The sequence below is a fragment of the Danio rerio genome, chromosome 11 (genome assembly GCF_049306965.1).
Source record: "Danio rerio strain Tuebingen ecotype United States chromosome 11, GRCz12tu, whole genome shotgun sequence".
NCBI classification, from domain to species: domain Eukaryota; kingdom Metazoa; phylum Chordata; class Actinopteri; order Cypriniformes; family Danionidae; genus Danio; species Danio rerio.
Window position 1 is genome coordinate 36,797,548 of NC_133186.1, and position 24,028 is coordinate 36,821,575.

Here is a 24,028-nt window from a genome sequence, read left to right on the forward strand (position 1 = left end):
AGTTTTAAACAGGAAGACATGAACATCCCCACAAAAGCTCCTGAAGAGTGCAGAATGTTTGTTTTTTGTTGAAGGTTTGTTTTCCGCAGAAAAAAAAAAAAATATATATATATATATATATATATATATATATTAATAATAATAATAACAAATGATGACAAGTAGAGTTGACTCTCCAGGAAAAGAGCAGCACAAGGGGGAGAGAATAAAAAAAAGTATGACAAAACTACAGCTATAATGTAAAACCAAGCTGGACAATGGCAAAAGATGCCTCATATGGGACAAAAAGAAAATAAACAAAAAGGACAACACCAAAAAAAAGATGTCCTTCTGGGTTGTTTTAGTGCTCTGAAGGTCATTTGTACATGAGGTTTGGGTGCCATTTTTCTCCATGGCATCAATCAGGCAGTGCATCCTGCAAAAAGAGTTTGGCTTCTGCCTGTTTTCCGGCCCTAAGTTCCACCATTGGGCTCAGTTTTGGGCATGGTGACGGATGGTGTGGAAGATCCAGTCCATCTTGGTGGTCCATCCGCCATGGTGAGCGTCATTCATCTGCTTCATGAAATAGTCCAGGGCTTCCTGCTCGGTTTTGTCTAATGCCAGAGTCTTGCGGATGTAAGCGATGTCGTCGAAGGACTGCAGCTCCGGCATTCCTGAGCCCAGCATCATGGAGAAGAGGTTGATGAAGAGGTTGGCATGCTGTCGGATGGCCAGGTATGCCTTGTAGCACATCTCTTGAAACCTGCAGGGGGAGACAGCGAGACATTCTGAGAGCTGCAAAAATGAGTCCTGTTGCCTGGAAGTCATTTTTTTTGGTTAATTAAAGAATCTGATATGTAGAGTGATATTTAGAAAGCGGAAATATTAAACTGGAAAAGGGTGACCCCTATAACAAATCATGTACTGTACGTACGGTATCTGCAGGTTTCTAAGAGTTATATTTAAGACCGTTTATGACCTTTTAATACTAAATTAAACTAAATTTAGGACCAATTTTATAGTACAGAATTTGCAAAAAAGAAAGCAGACACCAGAACAAATGACCATCCCTAAAAACGTGTTAACTGTTCTATAGATATTATCCTGTTTTGTAGATACTTATTTTCTGATTTTGTTTGATGATGTTCTGGTAAAGCATTGGCTGACAACTTTGACGTGATGTTTTCTCTCTACATTTTTTAAATAGCTTGAAAGAAAAAACAAACGTAAAATTACATTAAGGCATTTAAAACTGATTGTATTAATGACAGTGCCACTTTCACACTGTGGTAAAAGTTCAGGAATCAGCAACAATGATACACTACATGTAGCTGTGTTTAAGCAGATTTCAGTTCGATTGCATTTTAAGAACCCTGAAACATGGATTTAAGACATTTTAAGACTAATTCAAGCATCATTTTTTAATAATGTATTTAAAACTTTAAGGATTCACGAACACCCTGGGCTCTGTTTTAATGATCTAGGCACAGAGTCTAAAGCGCATGCCACAAAAGCATTAAGGGTGTGTCTGAATCCACTTTTGCTATTTTAAGGATGGGAAAACACACTTTGCGCCCGGCTCATGGTTTAACAGGGTTGTGCTTATTCTCTTAAGGAGTTATGTGTGTTTTGAGCATAATGTGCATTAAACCAATCAGAGTCTTGTTTCACATTCCCTTTAGGAGTCAGTTTCGTCGCATTATGGCATATTTGCTATTTACATGGCGGACTTTGTAAGTGGAAACACTGAACGCTTCACTTGCGAGAAAACAGTTAAACAGACCATCTGCGTGAGAATAAATAATGAGTTTCCTCCATTCGGCCTCTTTACTTTACTTTTACTCTTCACTTTACTCCTTTACTTTCATGGATAAGGAAACAGTATTTTACTCACTCCACTGAAGACATCCTACATATTTAATTTAGTTTGTTAAGCGCAAAGATTTGTTTCAAAACTATTTCTAAATTCAGTTCTAATTTCCAGCAAACGAATAAATGAACAATAATAACGAAGTGTGGTTATATCCAAACACACAACCTATTCTTATGCCCCATATGGTGACGTATACATCTTCAAAACAGGACACGTAGACAAATCTAAGCTTGTTTTTATTAAAACCAATATAAATACGCATATAATAAATATTACTGCTAATAATAATAACATTAAACCTGCATAGACGCTTAACTAATGCACTCTGCACAGGACTTTAGACCAGGTTTCAGTTGGTCAATGGTGCAGTCTATTTCAGTTCCTCAAAATAGCACCGTGCCAAGACTGCGCCTTAACACATCTCCTTATCAGACCTGCACATGCATGCACGCACGCACGCACACAAATTGGCGCAAATGGATTTACTATTTAAACAACGTGGGGAAAAAAATAAAAAATAAATAGGGTTTAAATGGTCTAAAAATAGCAACAAATTGCGCCAAACATGTATTGCGCCTTATCACACCGGGTGTATGATAGGGCCCCCTGCATACCTCTCAATGGAAAAAAACGCATTAATCTTCAACAATTGTAGGCCCAACTAATCCTGATTTTTCCTGGTTAATCCTGGAACTTTTGCCAATTGGTGAAGTTTGTTCCTTGCCACTGTCTTGCTTGGTTTGGGACTTGTGGAACTGCACATTGATGGATTTGCTCTTCACTGCTTGGACTTTCAGCAGTGATATTTATATTACAGTGAACTAAACTAAACTGGACTGAAGTGGTTTCAATTCACTAGAACTTCTTCTGTCAAGCTGCTTTGACACAATCTACACTGTAAGAGCGCTATAGAAATAAAGATAAAAGATGAACAAAACATGATACCTTTTTTTCAATACCTGAAAGACTATTTCAACACTAGTTTAGTTTTACTCAAGCAAGTCCAGACACAATCAAGCCAGAGTCAAGACACAGACGTCCACTCCTCTGAGAGACACTGATAAAGAACAAATCCTGCTTTTCTGAAGTCTCCTGAAGCAGAGACTTGTTAAAAAGCGGAAGAGAGGCAGGAAACTTGGCAGCCGACTTGCTGTCAGCGTATTGTTGGAGGAGGAAAGTCTGCTGGAATGAAGGCCCGAGAGTCTCATTTTAAAAGCCTCTATTGTTCTGCTCAATCTCTGATTGTCTCAGACAGTTTGCTGACTGCCAATTACTATGTTAATGGTGAAACAACAAAGAATTTGTTTTCGCATACGTTCACTCTGGAAATAAATTGGCGATTTTTTCCAGCATACGCACCTCTCAAACTCTCTGGTTTTAGTGCACTCCTGGGTTCCTCCTTTGCTGATCACAATTAGGAAGTCTTGAGTCAAGACGAACGGCACTCGCTCTCGCTTGTAGCCAAACTTCTTCTTCTTGTGGTCCAAAAAGTGACCAAAATCTATATGAAACAGCTGTAGAAACAATGCAGATGCTCAGTGTGGAAATACTGACAATAACTGAATCAAGTATTGGTTTTAAGGCATAAAAACAACATTCCCACCTGCCCATCATCCTTCACCATGATGTTACTGTTGTGCCTGTCACCAATACCCAGAATGAAAGTGGCCACACAATAGCCAGCACAGGATCGCGTAAACAAGTCTATAGCCATGTCGTACCTATAAACATTTCGACTGGTTACTCCAAACACCTTCCTTTGTTTTTAATTGTGTGTATTTGGTTTGAATTTGAACTTACATTTCACCCTTGTTCTTGTCTTTTAGCCACTGATGCAGCGTTGTACTGTTAAACTGCAGCGCACCCTTCAGGCCTCCTTTACATTGAATCTGCATGATGGTGTGAGAACTTCTTACCACCTCGATGAGACCCACACAATCTCCAATAGACAAGCAGCCATAGGGGAGCATTCTGGGAGAGCAAAAAAAATTACAATCTCACTTAACACGTGGCAGCAGGAGAATTAGAACAATGTAAAATCAATACCTGATGCTTTACACGTTTAAAGGTTTTAGAGCAGCACAATAAAGAGGCTTGTAATCAGCTGAGGACAGAAAAGTAGGGAGACCTCACCCCTTAAAAAAATAAAATAAAATAAATAAATAGAAAAAAAAAAAAAATATATGGATGGATGGATGGATGGATGGATGGATGGATGGATGGATAGATGGATAGATGGATAGATGGATAGATGGATAGATGGATAGATGGATAGATAGATAGATGGATAGATAGATAGATAGATAGATAGATAGATAGATAGATAGATAGATAGATAGATAGATAGATAGATAGATAGATAGATAGATAGATAGATAGATAGATAGATAGACCGGTAAATGTGCGTTTCATGTCAAATACAAAAGTCAAAGCCTGCTGAAATATTAATGTGAGCTGTTTATCTATTAGGAAAATTGACTGAAATGACCATCTGATAATGTTTTCCATGTTTTCATTTTATAAATGTTTTTATTAGATCGGTTGTTTTGTTCATTTCTGCAGTGACACCTTGACAGAAAGATCAACATTGATCTGACTGCAGTCTCAGTACATCAGTTAATTCTCTCGATAATTTAAACCTATGTTTTTAATAGATTGATTGATTTAATAGATAGATTTTTACAAAACTTGACTGAAATGAGGCTGTATGAGAAAGTCTTGCCTCTCTGATTTATATTTGTTGATGATGCATGTGGGTGTCAAAACTAAATTGCACCTTTTTGCTTATATTGTCTTATCGCTTATCATCATAAATTAAAATAACGACGTGACGGCTGAGCGGAATCTGTGGGACTCTGAAAAATCAACCCTGAAACTCTTAAAAATAACCCATGAAACTCTGACCAATGTAAGGAGAGCTTACTCGCACATGACTTGTTTTAACTTTGCTGTGTGAAAGCCAACCGCACCAAGAACAAAAATAAACATTGTAACAATTCTAATCCTCGTTTCAGAACAAATCAATCGATTTACAGGTGTGAAAGCACCCTTTAGTTTAGGTCACAATTCATGCTATTAACTACTGGCTTATCACCTGTCTGTTATAAAGATATTAACTGTTAATTAGTAGTTATAATGTATGATCTTATACTGTTCCTTCCCAAAACCTAAACCCAACTTCAACCTTACTATTAATAAGCAGCTAATTAGTCATTTATTAAGCTTGTAGTGTTAGTTAATGGTTTGTTATTATTGTGAATTGTGACCTAAACTAAGGTGTTACCCTTTATCTTTGCTCTGTTGCATTTATATATGCTTGTAATTTATTCAAGTTTATGCAAACGCACTGCATAGGAAAAAGATTTGATCATGCCTATCTGAATTAAATGTTTCCAAATAGAGATATTCAGTCAATCGAGTCCTAGCAGGTTTGGTTAACTTTTTAGTTTCCTGGTCAACTATTCTCTCATACCTCAGGTCCAGACCCTGATTTTGCCAAATGTTCTCCATTATTCTGATGATCTGAAGCGTCAACATGTCTTGCCGCAGATCTAGGAAACGGAAAAGCAGGGAAAAGACTTGTAAGTTGTTGTTTCTTTCCATTACAAACTGAAGGGCGTTAATTCTGAAAGAGGACAAAAGCTGATCTGACCATCTCCGTTCTTGAAGATGATCTCATTGTTTTGGAAGAGAAGTTCGGACATGATGTCAGGATTTTCCCAGTTCAGCCAGAGCGGTCTCTTGGCAGAGGACATGATTCTGCAGTCTTCAAGTCTGCCACACACACACACACACACACAAAAAAAACAGAAAAATAAATCACAAATCAAATATACTACAAAAAGTTTAAGGTTTTAATTTTTAAAATGTCTCTTATGCTCTCATAGACTGCATTTATTTGATCAAAAACAATTTGTAATTTATTATTTGAGTGTTCTGCCAAAATCAATTTTAAAATGCTAATTTAGTGTTTAAAGGTTTAAAACAAACTTTTAATCTTATAACTAAAATGTTTTGCTGCTTTTTTATGATTCTTTAATGAATAGAAAGTTCAGAATTCACTTCATTTTTCACCGATGTTAAACTAAAATCAAAAGTCACCCCTGCCAAGTGCAAATATCCTTTCTCTTAGCTGTAAATACAGCACAGTGTGGTTCTCACCGTAGGTTCCCCAGCTGGTGGGCAGGGTTTAGTGGAGAGGTGAAATTTTGGAGGGCATCCATGTAGTCTGGTCGCCTCATCTGCTCCACTAGAAACTTCATTTGCACCTGAAAAGCAAAATAAATATACTATATTAAAGTCAGCAAGCAGCAGGGCAGAATGAGGTCTGATTAAGGAGTAGGGCAGATTATTGCATTTTAATTATCTAATATCTCCTATTATTAATAGGTATTGTGTGAGTGTGTGTGAATGTGAGACTGTGTGGGTGTTTCCCAGTACTAGGTTTCGGCTGGAAGGGCATCCACTGCGCGCAAAAACATATGCCAGAATAGTTGGCGGTTAAATCCGCTGTGGCGACCCCTGATAAATAAAGGACTAGACCTATGGAAAATGAATGAATGATAATAGATAATGAACTTGCAATAAATTAATTAATCAAGAACAATAGAAATGACTAGTAAATACAAAATTATGGATTTACTGTGCAACTATACCGTGTTCTGGAAATTTTCTAAACGTTTTCCTAATAGGTATAAGGATAGACTTAGGATTGAGGACAGGGTTAGATTTAAGATAAAGGGTTAGATTTAGGGTTTGGGTTACAGATTAGCAGAATAACTGTAAACATGCAAGGAATTGAAATCTGACTATAATGCATCTACATTGTAAGTCTGCATATGGTTTGCATGTTTAGATATTAAACAGGGTTTCTGCGGATTCACCAAAATCAAATTCAAGACTTTTTAAGACCATGAAAAATGAAATTTTAGACTTATTTCAGAAACCATTTACTTACTCATATAAATGTGTGACTTCTATAGGGCTGAACATGAAGGATTTTTTTAATGGCCCAGCAGAAAAATTAAGTAGTCATTTCTTAGCCACATATTTTTAATAATGTGTCAAAACAAGCCAAACTTAGTTGTTTACATACTTTTTTTTTATTTTATACTTTATATTTTATTTTATATTTTATTTCATTTTTTATTTTAAATTTAAGACCTTTTAAGTCCTAAAATTTTGTTTTTTAAATTTAAGACATTTGAAGACTTTTTAAGACCCTGCGGACACCCTGTGAATGGGATGATTGAAGTAAAGCCTGTATTACACAGTAGCTGAGGTATCCCACGTCAACCTAATCTAACAGCTAGGGTTTCACTTGCAGTATACGCCGAGACTCTTCTTATATAACCTCACGAGCCGGCTTTTAGCAGAAGGTCGAGTGCTGAGTTTACCTTCTGAGTTTCATCCTTCTTCTCCTGTTTGAGAATGTCTGTGAGGTTGATGAGCTTCTCCATGGCCTCCACTTGTCTGCTCAGGTGCTTCAGGTACATGCCACACGCGCGGCAGTACGACTCCAGCAGTAGGCCAAACCGCTGACTCACAGTTTTATTGTGCATCTCTGACCTGCAACCCCATGGGAAGTTACAATTTAACTTCATTTATATCTTCAAAAACACCATGATATCTAGGACAGTGAGTGGAAAAAGGAAATGAGAATGAGAAAGAAAAACAAGTAAATGACGTACTTCAAATGCCAAAAGAAGAAGTGCCCAATCCTCTGGTTGGTGAGAGCTTTTTTTAGCAGAAATCGCACCAGTGGGTTATCAAGATACTGCTCGTACTTCAAAACCTAGAATGAAATAATGAATAGTTCATTTTGGGACATATAAAAAAAGTTCAAGATTTTTTTTATCTGTTAACCTCTCTGTCTTAGAATTCTGTATACACCATGTATACACTTTAATTTAAAGCATCTAAATTGAGCTTCAACCATCAAATCTATTTTGAATGAAGAAACAACCTCATCATTCATCACAAACCCTGTGATCGCTAGGTTTTTGCCTCATCAGTGTGAAGTATTACCTCAATGTTTAATCAGAGGGCAACACTTGTTTTTGACAGTTTTTGAAGTGAAGGGCATATATTCTAATGTTTAAAATACCTGCTTAAGAGTCAAAAGTTAAGCAATTTATGGCAGTATTCATAAAAGAAAAAAGTGTGTTGTTGTAGGGGTGCCAGCTATGAAAAAGGTTTTATAGCTGGCAGATCAAAGTTGACCTAAAGGATAACCATTGTACTAGAGCTGCACGATATTAGAAAAATCAAACATTCCAATACATTTTTATGCTATTGATATTGCAATATGAAAACAGTTTTACAAAATGTTTTGAACAGCTCTATTTGACAGCTTTCTGGGGAGCCTAACAGAATTCATGTAGAAAAAGTGAATAATCACAATGCAAAAAATAAATAAATAAATAAATAAATAAATAAATTTCTACTATAGCTTGTTTCTAGTCAAAAAAAATTTTTAGATCAAGAATATTTTTTTTGTTTTCACCTTTAGAAGAAATAAGTCAAAATAAAGAGTTTTACCTTAAAACAAGTTAAAAATGGGGTAAGTTAAATAATCTTTTTTTTTTTTTTGCTTTGAAATCTAGATATTAAGACCAGAAAAAAGACAAATACTTTAAGTAAGAAAAAGATAAATATTATAAATATTTAAATACAATTAATCTTTTTTACACCTCCAAACATTATCATTTTTTAAACCTAAATATTTTAAACTTTCTTGAAATGCTCAGCCACGGGCCTTAAAAACATGTGCAAATAATAAACCTCAACTCTTCTGGTTAAACTTAGCAGTGACTCTACAAACCACATGCTTTCTGTGGCTCCTGGTCAACTATAATTCAGACTCAACATTCCAGATCTTGCTATGTGACTATTGTACTATCATATATCGATGCTGAAACTATATATTGTGCAGCCCTATGTTGTACTCATCCTTCTTTTTTTCTAATGCTGGGGGAAATTTTAGAAAAAGTCACCAAACAATATAAACACTAAAGATAAAAACATGTTAATTTTTTTGCTATTAAAATGGTGCCTGGGTCATATTTGACACATATGTCAACAGGAAACTTAAAACATCTGTGCAGCATATTACTGTTCCATATAAAAATGCTTTGCATTTGTTTATAACTACAAATCATTACATTTCTTATATATATATATATATATATATATATATATATATATATATATATATATATATATATATATATATATATATATATATATATATATATATATAACATATATATATATATAACATATATATATATTTAATATGTTGCTAAGAAGACAGCCTAAGATGATAGGGTCAAGTACAGCTCCATCACTGTTTAAAGTAAAAAAAAAAAAGATCATGCTTTATGATTCTGAACCCTAACACCACTGTTGTATTGGACCAAACAGTTAATTCTGTGAATTGTTACACCCCTAATAATGAGTGTATAGTGTCTTAAAGTGACTGCAGTATAATAATACATTATTTATGAATATAACTGTCTTTTCATAGAGTTATTAATGCATTATTAATGTGTTATTAATGACAGAGTATTTATAATTAAATTTATCAACCTTACCTGAACCAATTGAATGAGGTACTGCGAGAGTTTGTCATCGGTTAGATACTTCTCAAGGCACCGAACCGCAAAGTCTCGGATCATTGGATCAGGGTAGTTACAGTCAAGCAACTCCATGGCTTGTTCCGGCTTTATTGCAGGCCAATCTTTCAGAAGGCAATACATCTGTGCAACTTCATCTCTGGAATTCCACTTCACCGCCAGCAGAATCTTGGGCAGGATTTCTGGTATATTTACACAATACTGCCTGAAGTAGAAAACACAAGCAGTTTTACATGAGCTTTGAACACTAAAATGAGCAGAGCTGATGGGGTGATGGACTACCTGTGCCTCCATAGGAAGTCTTTTTCCTGCTCAGTGATCTCAGAAAGCGGGTCCCTGTTTCCCAGCTGCCGAAGTTGCTCTATATCTGCCTCTGTCATTGCATGGTCTCGTGCCACTCTACTGCTCTATAATTCACAAAAAACGAATTAATAATAAAGTCCCTTTCAGGCAAGTCATTTCACTTGGTGGTCATCATTGAAACGCCAATTGGGCTGTATGCTTAGGCATTCTGTTTAAATGGGGACACATCAATTCTCCAAAATTGCTTGCCAAGCTGATGATTAAATTTTATTTTAGGAATCACCAACAAAATTAAAGAACAGCTGTCTCAGTTTCATTTCTAAGTGTTTTTTTTTTCCATTTCAAAATCTAAAGAACCTTACGTCTGGCCTGAGCCCCTCACTCAAAGAATGGTTAGTCTATAGCAATCAATAATTGGCTCCTGTACTAGAAGGCTTCATTCCCCATATTGACTTCACTCCCCATATTGACTGTTACACTTTCCCCCATTCAAAACTATTTGAGTGACATGTCATGTGTATTTTATACTCTTTGTTAATATACACTTGATAGATGCAATTCACTAAGACAAAAACTATATTATTAGAAATATTCATATACAGTAATATATGTTTCATATTTATAATACGCGTAAAACATATGTTCTGAGTATATTTATGTATATAAATACACACACATACTGTATATAAAATACAAAAATATAAAAAATATATATATTTACAAATAATCCAAAATATATGTATTTTTTATACAGTACAGCCAGGCATACATTTATTCAGACAAACATATACACAGTATGCAAAAGTATATATATTTTGTAAATATTTACTTTTAATTTGGGTGTGATTAATCATGATTAATTATGACAGTACTTAAAAATACATTTTGTAATATATACTTTATTGCAAAAGCTTTTAAAATCTGTTAATTCACATGTAAATGCTTCAAGATATTTGTGTTAACTTATTTTAAAATAAACAATTCAAATAAAGTTTATTCCCAAAATAAAGTTTATTAAAGTTTTATTAAAGTTTAAATAAAGTTCAGTCATAAATAATATATGAAATGATCATAATTATTTATATTTTATGTTAAAACATTTGTAAATATAGTAATAGTTGACTTTTTAGTTTGTTTTTGGCCACTTTATGTCATTGCTTATGCAATGGCAAATTTATATATAAAGCTTGATTCATCAGAATCGGTACTCTGTATCGACCGATCCCCATGTAACAGAATCAGTTCTCAGTATCAGCTGCAAAAATCCTGATCGGAGCATCCCTAGTTTTTACCCATTCCCTTCATCACAGAAGCCAACAAAAATGTTATCAATGTTTTTTAAATGTTTGAAACTGCTTTAATGTTTTACTGTATCTTTCTTTTTTCTCTTTAAAAAAAGCCTCCTTTCAAAGGCATTTAAACCTTTTCATTCCTGTATTGCTGTAACTAAGCACTCAGTGTACCATGGGCGGTACACTAAAACATTAAGAGATGTGAATCAATCATTCTCTTGACTAACAGTGTACTTTTAAAGTAAACAAACTTCAATCGCAGTTTAAATATTTTAACATTGAGTAATAATCTTTCCTAAACCTCTGATGATGTAAAAATGTGTTTCCTTCCACAGAAGTCATTTTAACAGGCACTGATATACTTCAAAGGCTCTTAGATGAATCAGCAACAATGTTATGAGAGTGAACAGGCATCTAATGTCTGGTCACAACTAATATCTAAGATAAAATCAAATAAAAGAGCGAGCATTGTGCTTTTCATAAACTGTAAGCAATGTGAAACTCCCGAGGTGACTGCAGACAATAGCAGAGATGTTTCTGATGCTGCTCAGGCTTGTAAAGAGTATTAATAGCATCGAGAAGTGTGTCGCTATAATTAATTAAGTAGGATGTGTGTCTGTAAGCTCACCTGTCCAGACTGGCAGTAATTGTATCCCATCTCTCTGGATATTATCCAGTTAGCGTGATCCTCAATTGTAGCCATGTCAGGGAACTTAACAGGTGAGCTGAAATAGTCAAACTCCAGCTCTAAACATGGGGTTTCCTAAAGCAAAAACAGCATTTACACACAATAAAAGTAACCAAACAACATTTTATTAAAAACTAATGTATATTTAGCATCCATGCAACTTCAGTTTTGGTTATTACAATAACGTTTTGTCCTAAAAATGTACAATTTCATCTGATAACGAAAATAAACAAAAGACTGCATACTAAATAAAGAGCTTTGAAACCGATGCTCTTCATTAACTATGTCACCTCAGATTAGACAACACAGAGAAATCGTATTAAAGCTTATTAAAGTGGCTCAGTGCTGAAAAGAGATTATGTAAGAGAAGAAACCTTGTTAGGGTTGGAGCCTGTGACACCGATGGGGTTAAGCAGGTCTTCTAGGCCGTGTGGTACAGGCCACAGATTCAGTGCCATCTTTCCTGAGACCAGAGTGTGTGTGTAGTCGAACAGGTTGACGTTTCCCCAGGCCAGTGGACAGTGCTCCTGTAGCAGATCAACCAATGCGACATTTCACATCTCAGTGCCACTAATACATCGAGGATAATGATTTTTAAAATTGTATTTAATGTCATTTTCGTTAATAAATATACAATTAAAAACAACAAACAAACAAATAAATACATAACTTATACGCAATTTTTAAGGTTAATACATAACAAAGATTCTACATTTTTTCCTGTTGACACTTTGCTGAATATCTCAAGATAGGAGAGTTCATTTTAGGGCTGCACTAGAAAAGCATTCAGGCATAAGAAAATGTACCATATGTATATCGACAAATTAACATTGATTCATTCCATTGAATTGTTGATAAAACGAAGACTATACAGTTTTATTTTACAATTGATTATTCAATTACTGTCTAAATACAGTTCCACTCCTCAGAAAACAATAAAACGCTATTAATTTAATTTGCATCCATTTCATTATTGATTTTATTTATGCTTTTAGATTGTTTATTATACTTTATTCACTCCCCCTACAAAATTATCCTAATCAATCTAAAATGATAAATTCTTTCCAAATAGTTATTAAACTCATCTAGTAAAAATTAACATATCACAATATATATGTCGCAGAAAAAAAAAATCTTTCTCCAATATCGTGCAGCCCCTGGTTCATTTCATAAAAAAAAGCCTTCTGCAGTCATTAAAAGCCAGACAGTCCAGCAAAATGTGTTTTAAAGTGAGAGTATTTGTGCAGAACAAATATTGAGTGGGGTCTTCACCTTTAAGCAAAAAACCTTGAGTTATTCTTGCATGTCCAATACGTCATATGGTAAAAATAACTTGATCAAATCTAGTCTTAAAATGTATCAAAACACTTTGAAATTTCAGATTGTATTTCCACTATAACATTGTGCTTAGTAAGTGTGCATCAACTGTAAAGTTGCAAAAAGCTTCATAGATGGCAATAATGTCTGTTTAAAAAAAAAAAAAAACAACGCACTGCAAAAATATATTATAATATTTGCTTGATTTTTACGAGATAATATAATAATTTTTTGGTGAAAATAATGAAATTTGCTCGCATTCAAATGTGTAAGTATAAAGTACATGCAAAACAAACTCTGATATTCACATCAATCTACTCAAAATTAAATAATTTAAATTATTATTTTAGCCAAGAGAGCTAAAAAGCAGAAAACCTCTCTTGCTTCCCTCCTCAGGCCTAGCATGAAAAAGTATTCATCCAATCACATCATGTTTACAATGAATGTATGACTTTTAGCTTAGAGTGCACCATGATGAAACATTGCTGTTTTAATGGGTTTCATTTTTTTCTGAAGGTCCTAAGTGTTGCTATTTTTGAAAGGAAATGAAATAAAATTTCAATAAAGCACAGCCCTCTGCCAAATGTTGGGCTGTTGTTCGCATTAACACAGCCATATTAATCAGAAAAGACATTCATGAGGATGCACAACCAGCAAGGTTTTATAAGACGTCTGTATAAATGCACGACAGAAAAGCGTTATCACCTCTTTTGCCCCCTTCCTTCCTTTCACAGAACAGATGGAGAGACAGAGACGAGCCGCCCGGGGGATGTCAGGAATGTACATGTCATAAGTCAGCCACTCGTTCCACCTGAAGACACATATCAGCACATAATGTTCCATTTAAAACATCTACACTTTTAAAAAACAAAAAGCAGTGCAACAATCAAATGATAAAATTATTGACGGACTGAGAAGCAATCGCTAGAAAACAAGAGAATAAACCAACTGCCTAATTGTCATGTGGCTTCAAGACTGAAGTCAATCTATTTACTTCTGTGACACATTGACCTTAGAAGTGACAAAATGTTTGCGTAAATAAGGGAGAAATTTTGAAATGATATTTTCTACAGAAAAAAAAGGGTGATGTGTTTATGTCACGACGATAAACAAGAAAAATGGCATTTCATGTCAAAAAGGTTGCATAAGATAAAGTGCCTCCTCTGACATTTAACACATCTGCATGATTTTACTCCATTACAAAAGACAAACGGAAGCTCATTTTTTGCCACAGAATAATAAATAAAATAATTCTGATATTTTGCCCCACAATTCTGATTATATAAAAGTTTATATATTGCAATTTATTCTCAGATTTGCTAGTTTTATTTTGCTCATTTGCAAATTGTGAACATAAGTTTTACATTCTTGAGCGTAAGAAGATTCTGTGCTAATAATATTGGATTTCTGCATGTTTCCCCAAGTAAATTTTAAGACTTTTTCGAGGCCATTATAAATTAAATTTCAAACAGAGCAAAACAGTAAGCATTGTGTCTAATGGCCAGTAGAAATCATTTTTAAGTGTCCACTCCAAAAAATCTAATTGCGTTATTTCTCAGCCACATATTTTACATAATGTGTCAAAACAAGCTAACTCTAGTTATATACATGTATTTAAAAAAACATGTAGCTATTAAATGTAACTTTGTTAAATGCTTTTTCTTTAGATGATTGTTTATGATTTAATTAATTTCATTTCATTTTTGACATTTAAGACATTTTAAGACCTATTAAGACCCCACAGACATCCTGTATTAATACTAAACTGAATTTACCAAAATATTTACTAAACAAAATAGGAATTTATTAATCCAGACAGACATTTTAGCCATAAAATTAGGCTCTTAAGATGGGGGAGATAAATATAAACTCAGATCTGAGTGGTCATATTAACAAGATGTCTACCTTTAAAATGCTAAGAAAAAAAAGCCAGAACTGCAAACAGTCAATTCTGAACTCAAAGTTTTGAGAACAAAGTGAAGAAAACATGCAGTTTTCCGAAATAAAATAAGATCTGAAGTCAAAAATGATATAAAAATTCACAATTTGCAGAATTGGCCATAGATGTTTTTGTAGACACATTCACACTCATTCAGTAATGATTCAACTGTAGTGTTTGTACGGTACCTCGGATTTGAACACGGGACACGCTGCGTGTTGACATTATCACACAACTGTTCTCCACCATGGTAGATCCCCGTCCGCACATAAATCTGAAATAAAATGTGACAAGCAATAAGGTGCAAAGCCTCTTAGATCAGAAAAAAAAACCTATGCAAGAAAGGTCACGCAACAATAATGAAAAGCAACACACAACAGCTTCCTGTTAATTTACACTGCACAGTCTTACAAAACACTTCCAATTAGGGCTGCACGATTTGGAGAAAAAAATTAATTGTGATTTATCTGATTAAAATTGCAAATATACTACCATTTCATAAAAAACAACAGCTTTGATGTCAACAGCACCAAAGAAGACCAAGCATGATCACAAAGCACGCTACACTATGCCACTATTTAAAACCTCTTAAACATTGTTGCCATTTTTTCCAATGAAGTTGTCAAGTGTCCTGTCATATTAAGTAAATAACTACAGTATTTTAAATTCAATTAAATTAATTAAAATATCTTCGATATAAAAAACCTTTACATTTACATTGGGTTACATTGGGTTACAATTGGGCTTTTTCACATTCTGAATTTAATGCCTAAATATTAAATTGTTATTATGACTCCAATTAAATTAAATATTTTTAAAAATAAAATATTCTTAAAAATAAAATATGTACTTTGGAAGAGTGTACTTGCATTGTGATAATATTATATTGTCATTCTGGCATTTTATAATGAGTGTCCTAAAATGACAATAATATAATTTATATCAATATATTCTGGTGTAATATATCATTCTAGGGTTGTCACGATACTGGAATTTGGTAGCAATCGATACTGAAATTTTAAATACATTAATTTCCCGCTAACATTTGAGCGTGTTCTTAAACAGCGCTGATTTGTCATTGTGTTCACATGCTCAACAGAAATTACAGTGCTTGACCGTGTAGGTCATCAGTTCACCGAACTCACCGCTGTTTACTGAGTGTAACCACAGATTCAGGGACACTGAAGAGTTTTAAAGCCGCGATTCATAAGCGGATCGCTCGTTTGTCAGCTTAAAGACAAACCAGCTGATAAACGTGACTTTGAAACGGTCCAGTGTTAATGAATCTGTAGTTACACTCAGTAAACAGTGATGAGTTTGGTGAACTGATGACCTTCACAGCCAATCCTAGTCAATTCTGTTGAGCATGTGAACACAATGGCAACTCAGTGGTGTATAAGAACTTGCTCAACAGCGCTCAAATGTTGTATCGATTGGTACTGAATTCCAGTATCATGACAACCCTATTCACCTTATTCATCACATACGAGCGGGTGCAGCCATTTGAATCTTTTTAGCTCGAGACTTCCGGTCTCATTCACTTCCATTCATTTTTAGTCCTTAAATTTTTTACAGATTTTAAACTTATACTTTCTTATTATATTATTCTGCTTTGTCTGTATAGTCATGCACACACTTGTTTGTAGAGCTATAAATTCCTATTCCTAGGCATTTCTCCCGTAGGCGACTGAATCGAAAGTTCAAAACAATCGCAAAAACGAGCGTCCACTTTGAAAAATAAGATCTATATTGTACAACAAAAAACAGATATAATAAATATCCTATCTGTCAGAACTTTCAAAACCTATATGTTTGTTGTTACCACATTTGATAGCGCATTGAAATAATCGCTTAAGCCATTTAAAAAAATTGCGTTTAAAATTTGATTAACCGTGCAGGCCTACTTCATGCATTGTGTACAATAAAAGCAACTTCAAGCAAGCACCTTATCAATGTCCCGAATGTTCACATTAACGTATGTTGCGCAGAGGACCCGTATCCTAAGGGTGCTGTTAATGGTCCAGAGAGATTTGGTGGAGGCCTCTCCGTTCATGTAAGGCGTGGCGGTGGAGATGCGGCGGGAATAGGAGGGCATGGTGAAGTTGTCCATCGGCAGCTGAGAGTAAAGACTGTCCTTGGACATAAGCATGAGGTTTGGCAAGCGACCCAGCATAATGCAACTCCGTACATACTGAGGGAAAGAGAAGGATAGAAATAGAGGGAGATTTTCATACATAAAGCCACATAATCAGCATATCTCATGAGCCCTTTAGTCATCTAAAATGCTCAGAGCTATTTTTAGCATCCCGAACAGCAATTCTTTTCATATTGTTATGTTGGGATGATATAAACTACAAATGCAGCCGTTCACTGAAACTACTCATTTGGATTTGGTGTACTGGCTGGTTTTTTGGGATAATGAAAGCCTGAAACAAAAACAGAATCGCTGCCAAAAACTTAAAATCGGAAACAACTAAAACCTCAGATGGCTAATTAATCAAAGCCCAGGGTAAAAAGCATAAATCTTTACTGGAAATAAACAAAAGCAACATTTGAACTAAAAATGACCATGTTTTCCTGAATATGAGCCTCATTTATTATTTATCTGAAACATCCTCCGACATATGCTCTAAAAGTCATATAATTATATATAAATAATTACATAATTATATAATACATTTCAATTCAAAATATTCATAAATATGTTTGGATTTCAGCTGAATGAAACACTTTAAGTAAGTTTGTTTAAGCTTGATGTTTACCGTAATCAATGGTGGAAAGAGTACTAAAAAATAATACTCCAGTAAAAGTACCATTACTTGCCTAAAAATGTACTGCAAGTAGTGTAAAAGTATCTGTTGTAAATATTGCTCAAAGTATGAGTAAAAAGATCTTTTAAAAGTACTCAGGTGTATTACACTGTAAAAACTGATGCATTTACATGTAATTTGTGGATGACTGTAAACATAACATGCTTCAAACATCAGCGTTTAATGACAACGTTATTTTGATGTCCAATAACAGTGTCAAAATTGGTTGTTTTAGGTGGTGTTGGAAAGTGACCAAAATCCAACATCGAGCCAACATCTTTAACGAACGTCATATTGACATTAAATACTGACAGTTATTTGTCAGGTATGGCAACCAAAATCCGATGGACATCATAGTGGTAACGTCCACACAACCTCAAGCTGTAACATCATTATATGTTGATGTTTGGTTGATTTTAGGTTGGACGTTAAACATTGATGTTGGCCTGACGTTAAGTTCTGATGTCAACCTGATTTTCATTTCCAAACAAAATGCAAAGTCCCCACGACGTTGGGGTAATTAAAAGAAAAAAGAAAATATGCAATAATTTTGTATATTTTAAAAATATATTTAAATTTTTTAAATTGATGCTTGTATTTGCACCAGTTCTGCAATGCACGTCCCCGACCTGACGCACTGGGTTAAATTAGACTGTCCAGTCTTCATGGTCAGTCCATTACTTCCACTGTATCTGTTCACCTCGGGTAACAGAACCAACCCCATGACATTAGACAGCGATATTTCAAGATGGTAGCACCCTGGCTCTAAAAGCTACAGTAAAAAATGCAGTTTTCATCAAAATGGTTCCATGATTAGAGTTTGTTTAATATATTTTAATTAAAGTAAATCATTTAAAATATTGTTAAACTTTACAAAATAATGAAAACTTGACTGCCTGCTTCACCTTCACTTTAAACTGAAATGATTTGTTGTGGAGTGACGGAAACTAAAACACAAAACATATTAAAATGCTAATTTAAAAAGCACTTTCACACATAATTCGATTAAATTTGGTAAAGTTGCATTCTCATATGCAGCTCCTTTTGCATGGAATACTCTTCAAAAGCAAAACAAACTCCAGCCACTAGTCTCCTTAGGCAGATTGAAAACTTTATAGCGTGATTATTTACATTTAGCATCTTTTATCTGTCAATGCTAAGGTACTTGCTCTGTTAATTGTAGGATAATTCATATTTATCTTAAACCATTACATAATCTTATGATTTACTTTTACTACTGTATCTATTGGATAAGTTTTGGTGGTACATTTCGTTTTATTTAAGGGTATTTTGCATTGTTATATTGTAAAGTTTATTATTATTTGTTCGTCCAAAATACTCTTGAAAAAGAGATTACAATCTCAAGGTTTTACTGGTAAAATAAAAAGACTAAATAAAACAATACAATAAATAATAATCAAAACACAAGGTAGTTATAAGAACTATAACCTTTTAAACTTTTTTTAATTAGGCCTACTGGTAGCCTATTTTTAGTACTGAACTAAATCATATAACCTTTTTGAGTTTGTTTACTCTCAACAATGCCACTTTGACCTGGAGTAACCTATAATCAGAATGAACAGAACAAAACCTGGCACTTTAGTGATGATAAAAAGGGCCTAAACGTACCTTGTACTGACTGATGGGGTACTTTTCCAAAAGATACTCGTCACAGCCGCAGACCTTCAGGATGTATTTGCCCTGATATTCCTGCACGCACATCTTTAGCTGCTCGGCTGACAGCAGCATGCTTCTGGTTTTCTTCCTGATGGCTTCGGCGATCACCTGCTCAGGTACGCAGTCGTGATTGATCTTTAGTGTGTACTTCTGCTTGTCGTTGTTGGGCGAGACGATCACCCAGATGACCACAATGATTTGACCTAGCACAACAAAGGAGAAGTGTTAACACAATCGGCTCTATTGGATCGACTCCTTCAGGCATCAAGCATGTGAGAACAGACAATTAATCCCACATGGCAACTGAGTGTGTTAAAAAAAGCCCTGGATATTGAACGCAGCCGAATGAAGCTGTCAGGGAGTGAATGTAATAGAGTTGTTGTGCTTGCGTTCCTCTGGGTTAAGAGGAGACAGTGGGCAAAAGCATCAAAACAAACATCATATGCTTCGTGACGACTACTACTATTACAACACAGGCCCATTCACATAAGAACGAAAACAACATTAGCGCAAATACAAGACTTCCTGGAATGACTCAAATCTATAAAGAGTACTACAGGCTTTGGTCTAGAAGGCATAAAGAAACATTCCAGGTTATTCTCAATCTCAAATAAATAGTAAGCAAATAATGTTGGCTTGTCTGTTAGCATTTGTTAGGAAAAACACAAAGAAGGCCTTGCAGGGAGAACCATCCAAACATGATTAAAACATGCAAATATCACATGATTCAGAAAGTATATCTTTGATAATGTGCTAGCATGAGGCTGGTGTGGTAAAGTTAATAAAACTAAAAATACTGTCATAATTTACTCACTCTACTTGTTTCAAACCTGTTTGAGTTTCTTTATTCTATTGAACAAAAAGAAATAGACTTAGGAGAAAGATAAAAACCTGTAACCATTGACTTGCATACTGGGAAAAACAAATACTATTAAAGTCAATGGTTACAGTTTTCCAACATTCTTTAAAACATCTTCTTTTGTGTCTAACAGAAAGCAGAAACTCTGCTCAGACGGAGGGAGAGTAAATGATTATGGAATTTTCATTTTTGGGGGAACCATCCCATTGACATCCATAGTAGGGTTGCACGATATTGGAATTTGGTACCAAACGATACAGAAATTTTAAAAACGTCCATTACCCGCTGACATTTGGGCGCTAATGAGCACCTTCTTAAACAGCACTGATTTGCTGTTGTGTTTACGTTATCAACAGAAATGACTGTGATTGGCCGTGAAGGTCATCAGTTGCTTAGCGCTCAAATGTCAGCGGGAAATGGACATTTTTTAAATTTCAGTATCAATTGGTACGATTTCAGTATGGTGCAACCCAAATCAATAGTGTTAACATGTTGTTATCTCTCTACTTTGTTGACCTCTAAGAAGGTTATCCGGGTTACAAATGAGAGAGCGCGCAGGGGCGGGGTTGATGAGGGGAAAAGTTCAGTTGAAGATGTCTTGTGTGTGTGCGAGGAGGGAATGAACAAAATAAAGTGTGCTTACTAAATAAACGTTGTGTTTATTCAACTTTACAAATAGTATTCGTTTTTCCGACTATAGAAATCAATGATTACAGGTTTTCAGCTTTCTTCAAAATATATTCTTTTTTGTTCAACAGAATAAAGAAAATTAATCAGTATTAGAATAATTAAAGGGTGAGTAAATTTTCATTTATGTGTGAACTATCTCTTTAAAGCATGAACATACTTGATAGAAATAACTTCTATTTTTACATAATAAAATAAACCTGTAACCAATACATTGACTTCCATAGTGAGGGAAAACAGTATCGAAGTCAATGGTTACAGGTTTCCGACATTCTTCAAAGCATCTTTATTTGTGCCCAAACAGAAAGAAGAAACTTAACTGTTTTGGAACAAGTTGAGGGTGAGTAAATAATTACAGAATTTTCCTTGTTTGGGGGAACTATCACTTTGACATCCATAGTATTTGTTTTTCTTATAGAAATCAATGGTTACAGGTTTTTTTAGCTTTCTTCAAAATATCCTCTTTTTTGTTCAACAGAATCAAGAAACTCAATAATTACCTGCAGAAATATAAGTCATTTATTACTCTAACATTTTAAAGCAGAGAGCTCCAATAAAATATCCAAGGAATAATTCCAGAAAAAAAATGTTTATTCATATTTGTAACTGATTTACTGAAAGATTTGGTTTAAAACAGCTTAAAATATCTCCGATTTTGATACTGACAAGTAATGACAAGTATAAAACAAAATTACTAGCAAAAGAAAATACATTGATTACTGTAGATGGGTCAACAATAACAGAGAAAATTACAAATGTGATCACTGATTTTGCATACAAGTAAAACATTAAATAATTGGAGGTAAAAGTCTAATGTTTCAAGCAAATGAAAATGAAATATCCAAAAATTCATTGTTTCTTAGGCCCAATCTAAATTCTACCCCTTAGCCCTTCCCCTATACCAATTCTCTTTAGCGTGAGGGTGTAGGGCTAATGGGAAGGGTTAGATAGCCCTTGAAATTGAGATTTTTCAGGATCACACACAAAACCAAGGGGTCTGAAATTTTCCCAGAATACGCCATCTACAATGACAGCATGGCTGCACACAGAAATAAGGAGATGCAGAAATTAATATTTTTGTCATTATTATGACATGCATGAATCCTAAAGGTAATTTAAAATCTTTTAAAAACTTTTTAAAGACCTTGTCAGATTATTTTAAGGTCTCGTCGCCACTTCAAGGTCTAATCAGTATCAATCCTTAATAAACAGTTGCAGTTAAATAAATTAATGGAGCACAACCATGCCACAGAAGTCTGATAAGCTCAGAAGAAGCAAATCTTGAAAGAATAAATTACACAGACGATTTCAGCAACAGGTTTCAGCCACTGTTTAAACTTGTCTTTCTCCAACCAAGAGTACGCAAACTTACATTTTCCCATTTTGCTGTCTGTTTCGCTCTGTGGTTTCGCTACACGTGGAGAGCGTTACAGCACCTTCCTGCATTTGTCGCAAATTACATGACATCACCTGGATGGAGAAGCTTGGCCGGACACACCCCAGCCTGAACCAATCGCATTAAGAGAAGCACGCAGTTGTTAATATATGAAGTAAAATAAATATGTTTAAGCTCTTTTTAAAGTCAAACACTTTGGACAACATTGAATTAAATTTAAAACCTCATAAAAACTTTTTAAATACCTTTTAAGGGCCTTAATTTTCTCATAATTGATTTTTAATACTTTTTAAGACCTCGTGGACACTTTGTATAAAGTTTTACAACAAACACGCATATATTTTAATATATTCATAACAACGTTTATGTTTTACCGCCATGCTTAAAAAAAAAAACTATTAAAAATAACTCACTAAATTACGCTATCTATTATCCAAAATAATAACTCCTGTATGGCAGTCCCACAACATATTTTCACATCTGTCACTTGATGACACTGGAATACCCTGTCAGAAGAGTATAGTGGCTGGGAATGGCTTTTTACAGTATCTGCTATAATGTTTATGTAGCTTTCATATAGATGAATATAGAGCCACAGTGTAAATACACAGCACAGTTATGAGCTTATTGACGCATTATATCGTTATGATAACATGATATTGTTGCCTTTGCTGTTTTCCTGAAGATAAATGCCAAAAAATAATGCAACTGGAATAACTACAGCAGTTGCAATTGTCGATCTCATATAAATACGAGCTCGCGATGACATGTGATGACGTGTGCAGGTGCTGCAGTGGTGTCCCATTTCTAAGGGGTAAAAATTTAAGCCCTTCGACTTCACACTGTTTTAAGGGCCAAGGAGAAGGGTTGGGGAAAAATAGAATTGGGATTGGGCCTTAGATGTGCGTACAACTGACTTAACATACTTACTTTAAATATAGGCCTTATTAAATATAAATAATTTCATTTAAAACAATATTATACACAAACTAGTGTTGAATGACACTTAATTAGGTACATTTTGCCCTGAAAAACTAATCCTTGAAAATTTTAATCTATTTTAATTTTATAATTTTATCATAATTTTAATCCTTGAAATCCATTTTATTCTGACAATTTCAATGTACAATTTCATAAACATTATTTATTTCATATTGTATATGATGATTCAACTGTCATCTCATGTCATCACTAAAAAAAACTTCACAAAACCTAAAAAAACCTGCATAAAAATAACACGAATGGCAAAGACATGATGAGTTCTCCAAACCGTTTCCATAGAAATTAAACTGAGAACACCCAAAATGCCTAAAATACAGAAGTGCCTAAAAGGTTGTCTCACTTCTTGTAAACTATTTAGAGAACATCAGAGTTTTCTCGTTTTACCTTATAGGGAAAATGTAAGTGTTGCCGGCAATGCAGATATGCTGTCTCGATGCTAGGCTGTTCTGAACAGTTATTAAACCGCTATGCAGTGACTTACAGGCCACCTATCAAATGCATGAAGTCACTGACATTCCAGTCCCTAAATGTAGGTCTTTTCAGGTTCCCCCATTAAATCTGGAGAGGAA

The 24,028-nt window shown here is 34.5% G+C and overlaps 1 protein-coding gene across 7 annotated transcripts in view; it reads right to left on the reverse strand.

Annotated features, from left to right (window-relative positions):
* Positions 1–211: 211 nt before the first annotated feature.
* The window catches only part of pik3ca (phosphatidylinositol-4,5-bisphosphate 3-kinase, catalytic subunit alpha), a 33,166-nt gene continuing 9,349 nt past the window's right edge, over positions 212–24,028 (reverse strand). For all 7 annotated transcript variants that reach the window (XM_073916938.1, XM_073916935.1, XM_073916937.1 and 4 more), the window contains 17 exons: positions 19,468–19,718; positions 16,974–17,219; positions 15,217–15,302; positions 13,795–13,900; positions 12,147–12,299; positions 11,713–11,847; positions 9,772–9,896; positions 9,448–9,694; positions 7,543–7,646; positions 7,249–7,420; positions 6,014–6,120; positions 5,505–5,626; positions 5,325–5,403; positions 3,653–3,823; positions 3,456–3,573; positions 3,212–3,366; positions 212–742 (listed from right to left, as the gene is read on the reverse strand). In XM_073916938.1, coding sequence (XP_073773039.1) covers positions 472–742; positions 3,212–3,366; positions 3,456–3,573; positions 3,653–3,823; positions 5,325–5,403; positions 5,505–5,626; positions 6,014–6,120; positions 7,249–7,420; positions 7,543–7,646; positions 9,448–9,694; positions 9,772–9,896; positions 11,713–11,847; positions 12,147–12,299; positions 13,795–13,900; positions 15,217–15,302; positions 16,974–17,219; positions 19,468–19,718 — 2,648 coding nt within the window. In that variant the 3' untranslated portion in view covers positions 212–471. The remainder of the gene's footprint in view (positions 743–3,211; positions 3,367–3,455; positions 3,574–3,652; positions 3,824–5,324; positions 5,404–5,504; positions 5,627–6,013; positions 6,121–7,248; positions 7,421–7,542; positions 7,647–9,447; positions 9,695–9,771; positions 9,897–11,712; positions 11,848–12,146; positions 12,300–13,794; positions 13,901–15,216; positions 15,303–16,973; positions 17,220–19,467; positions 19,719–24,028) is intronic.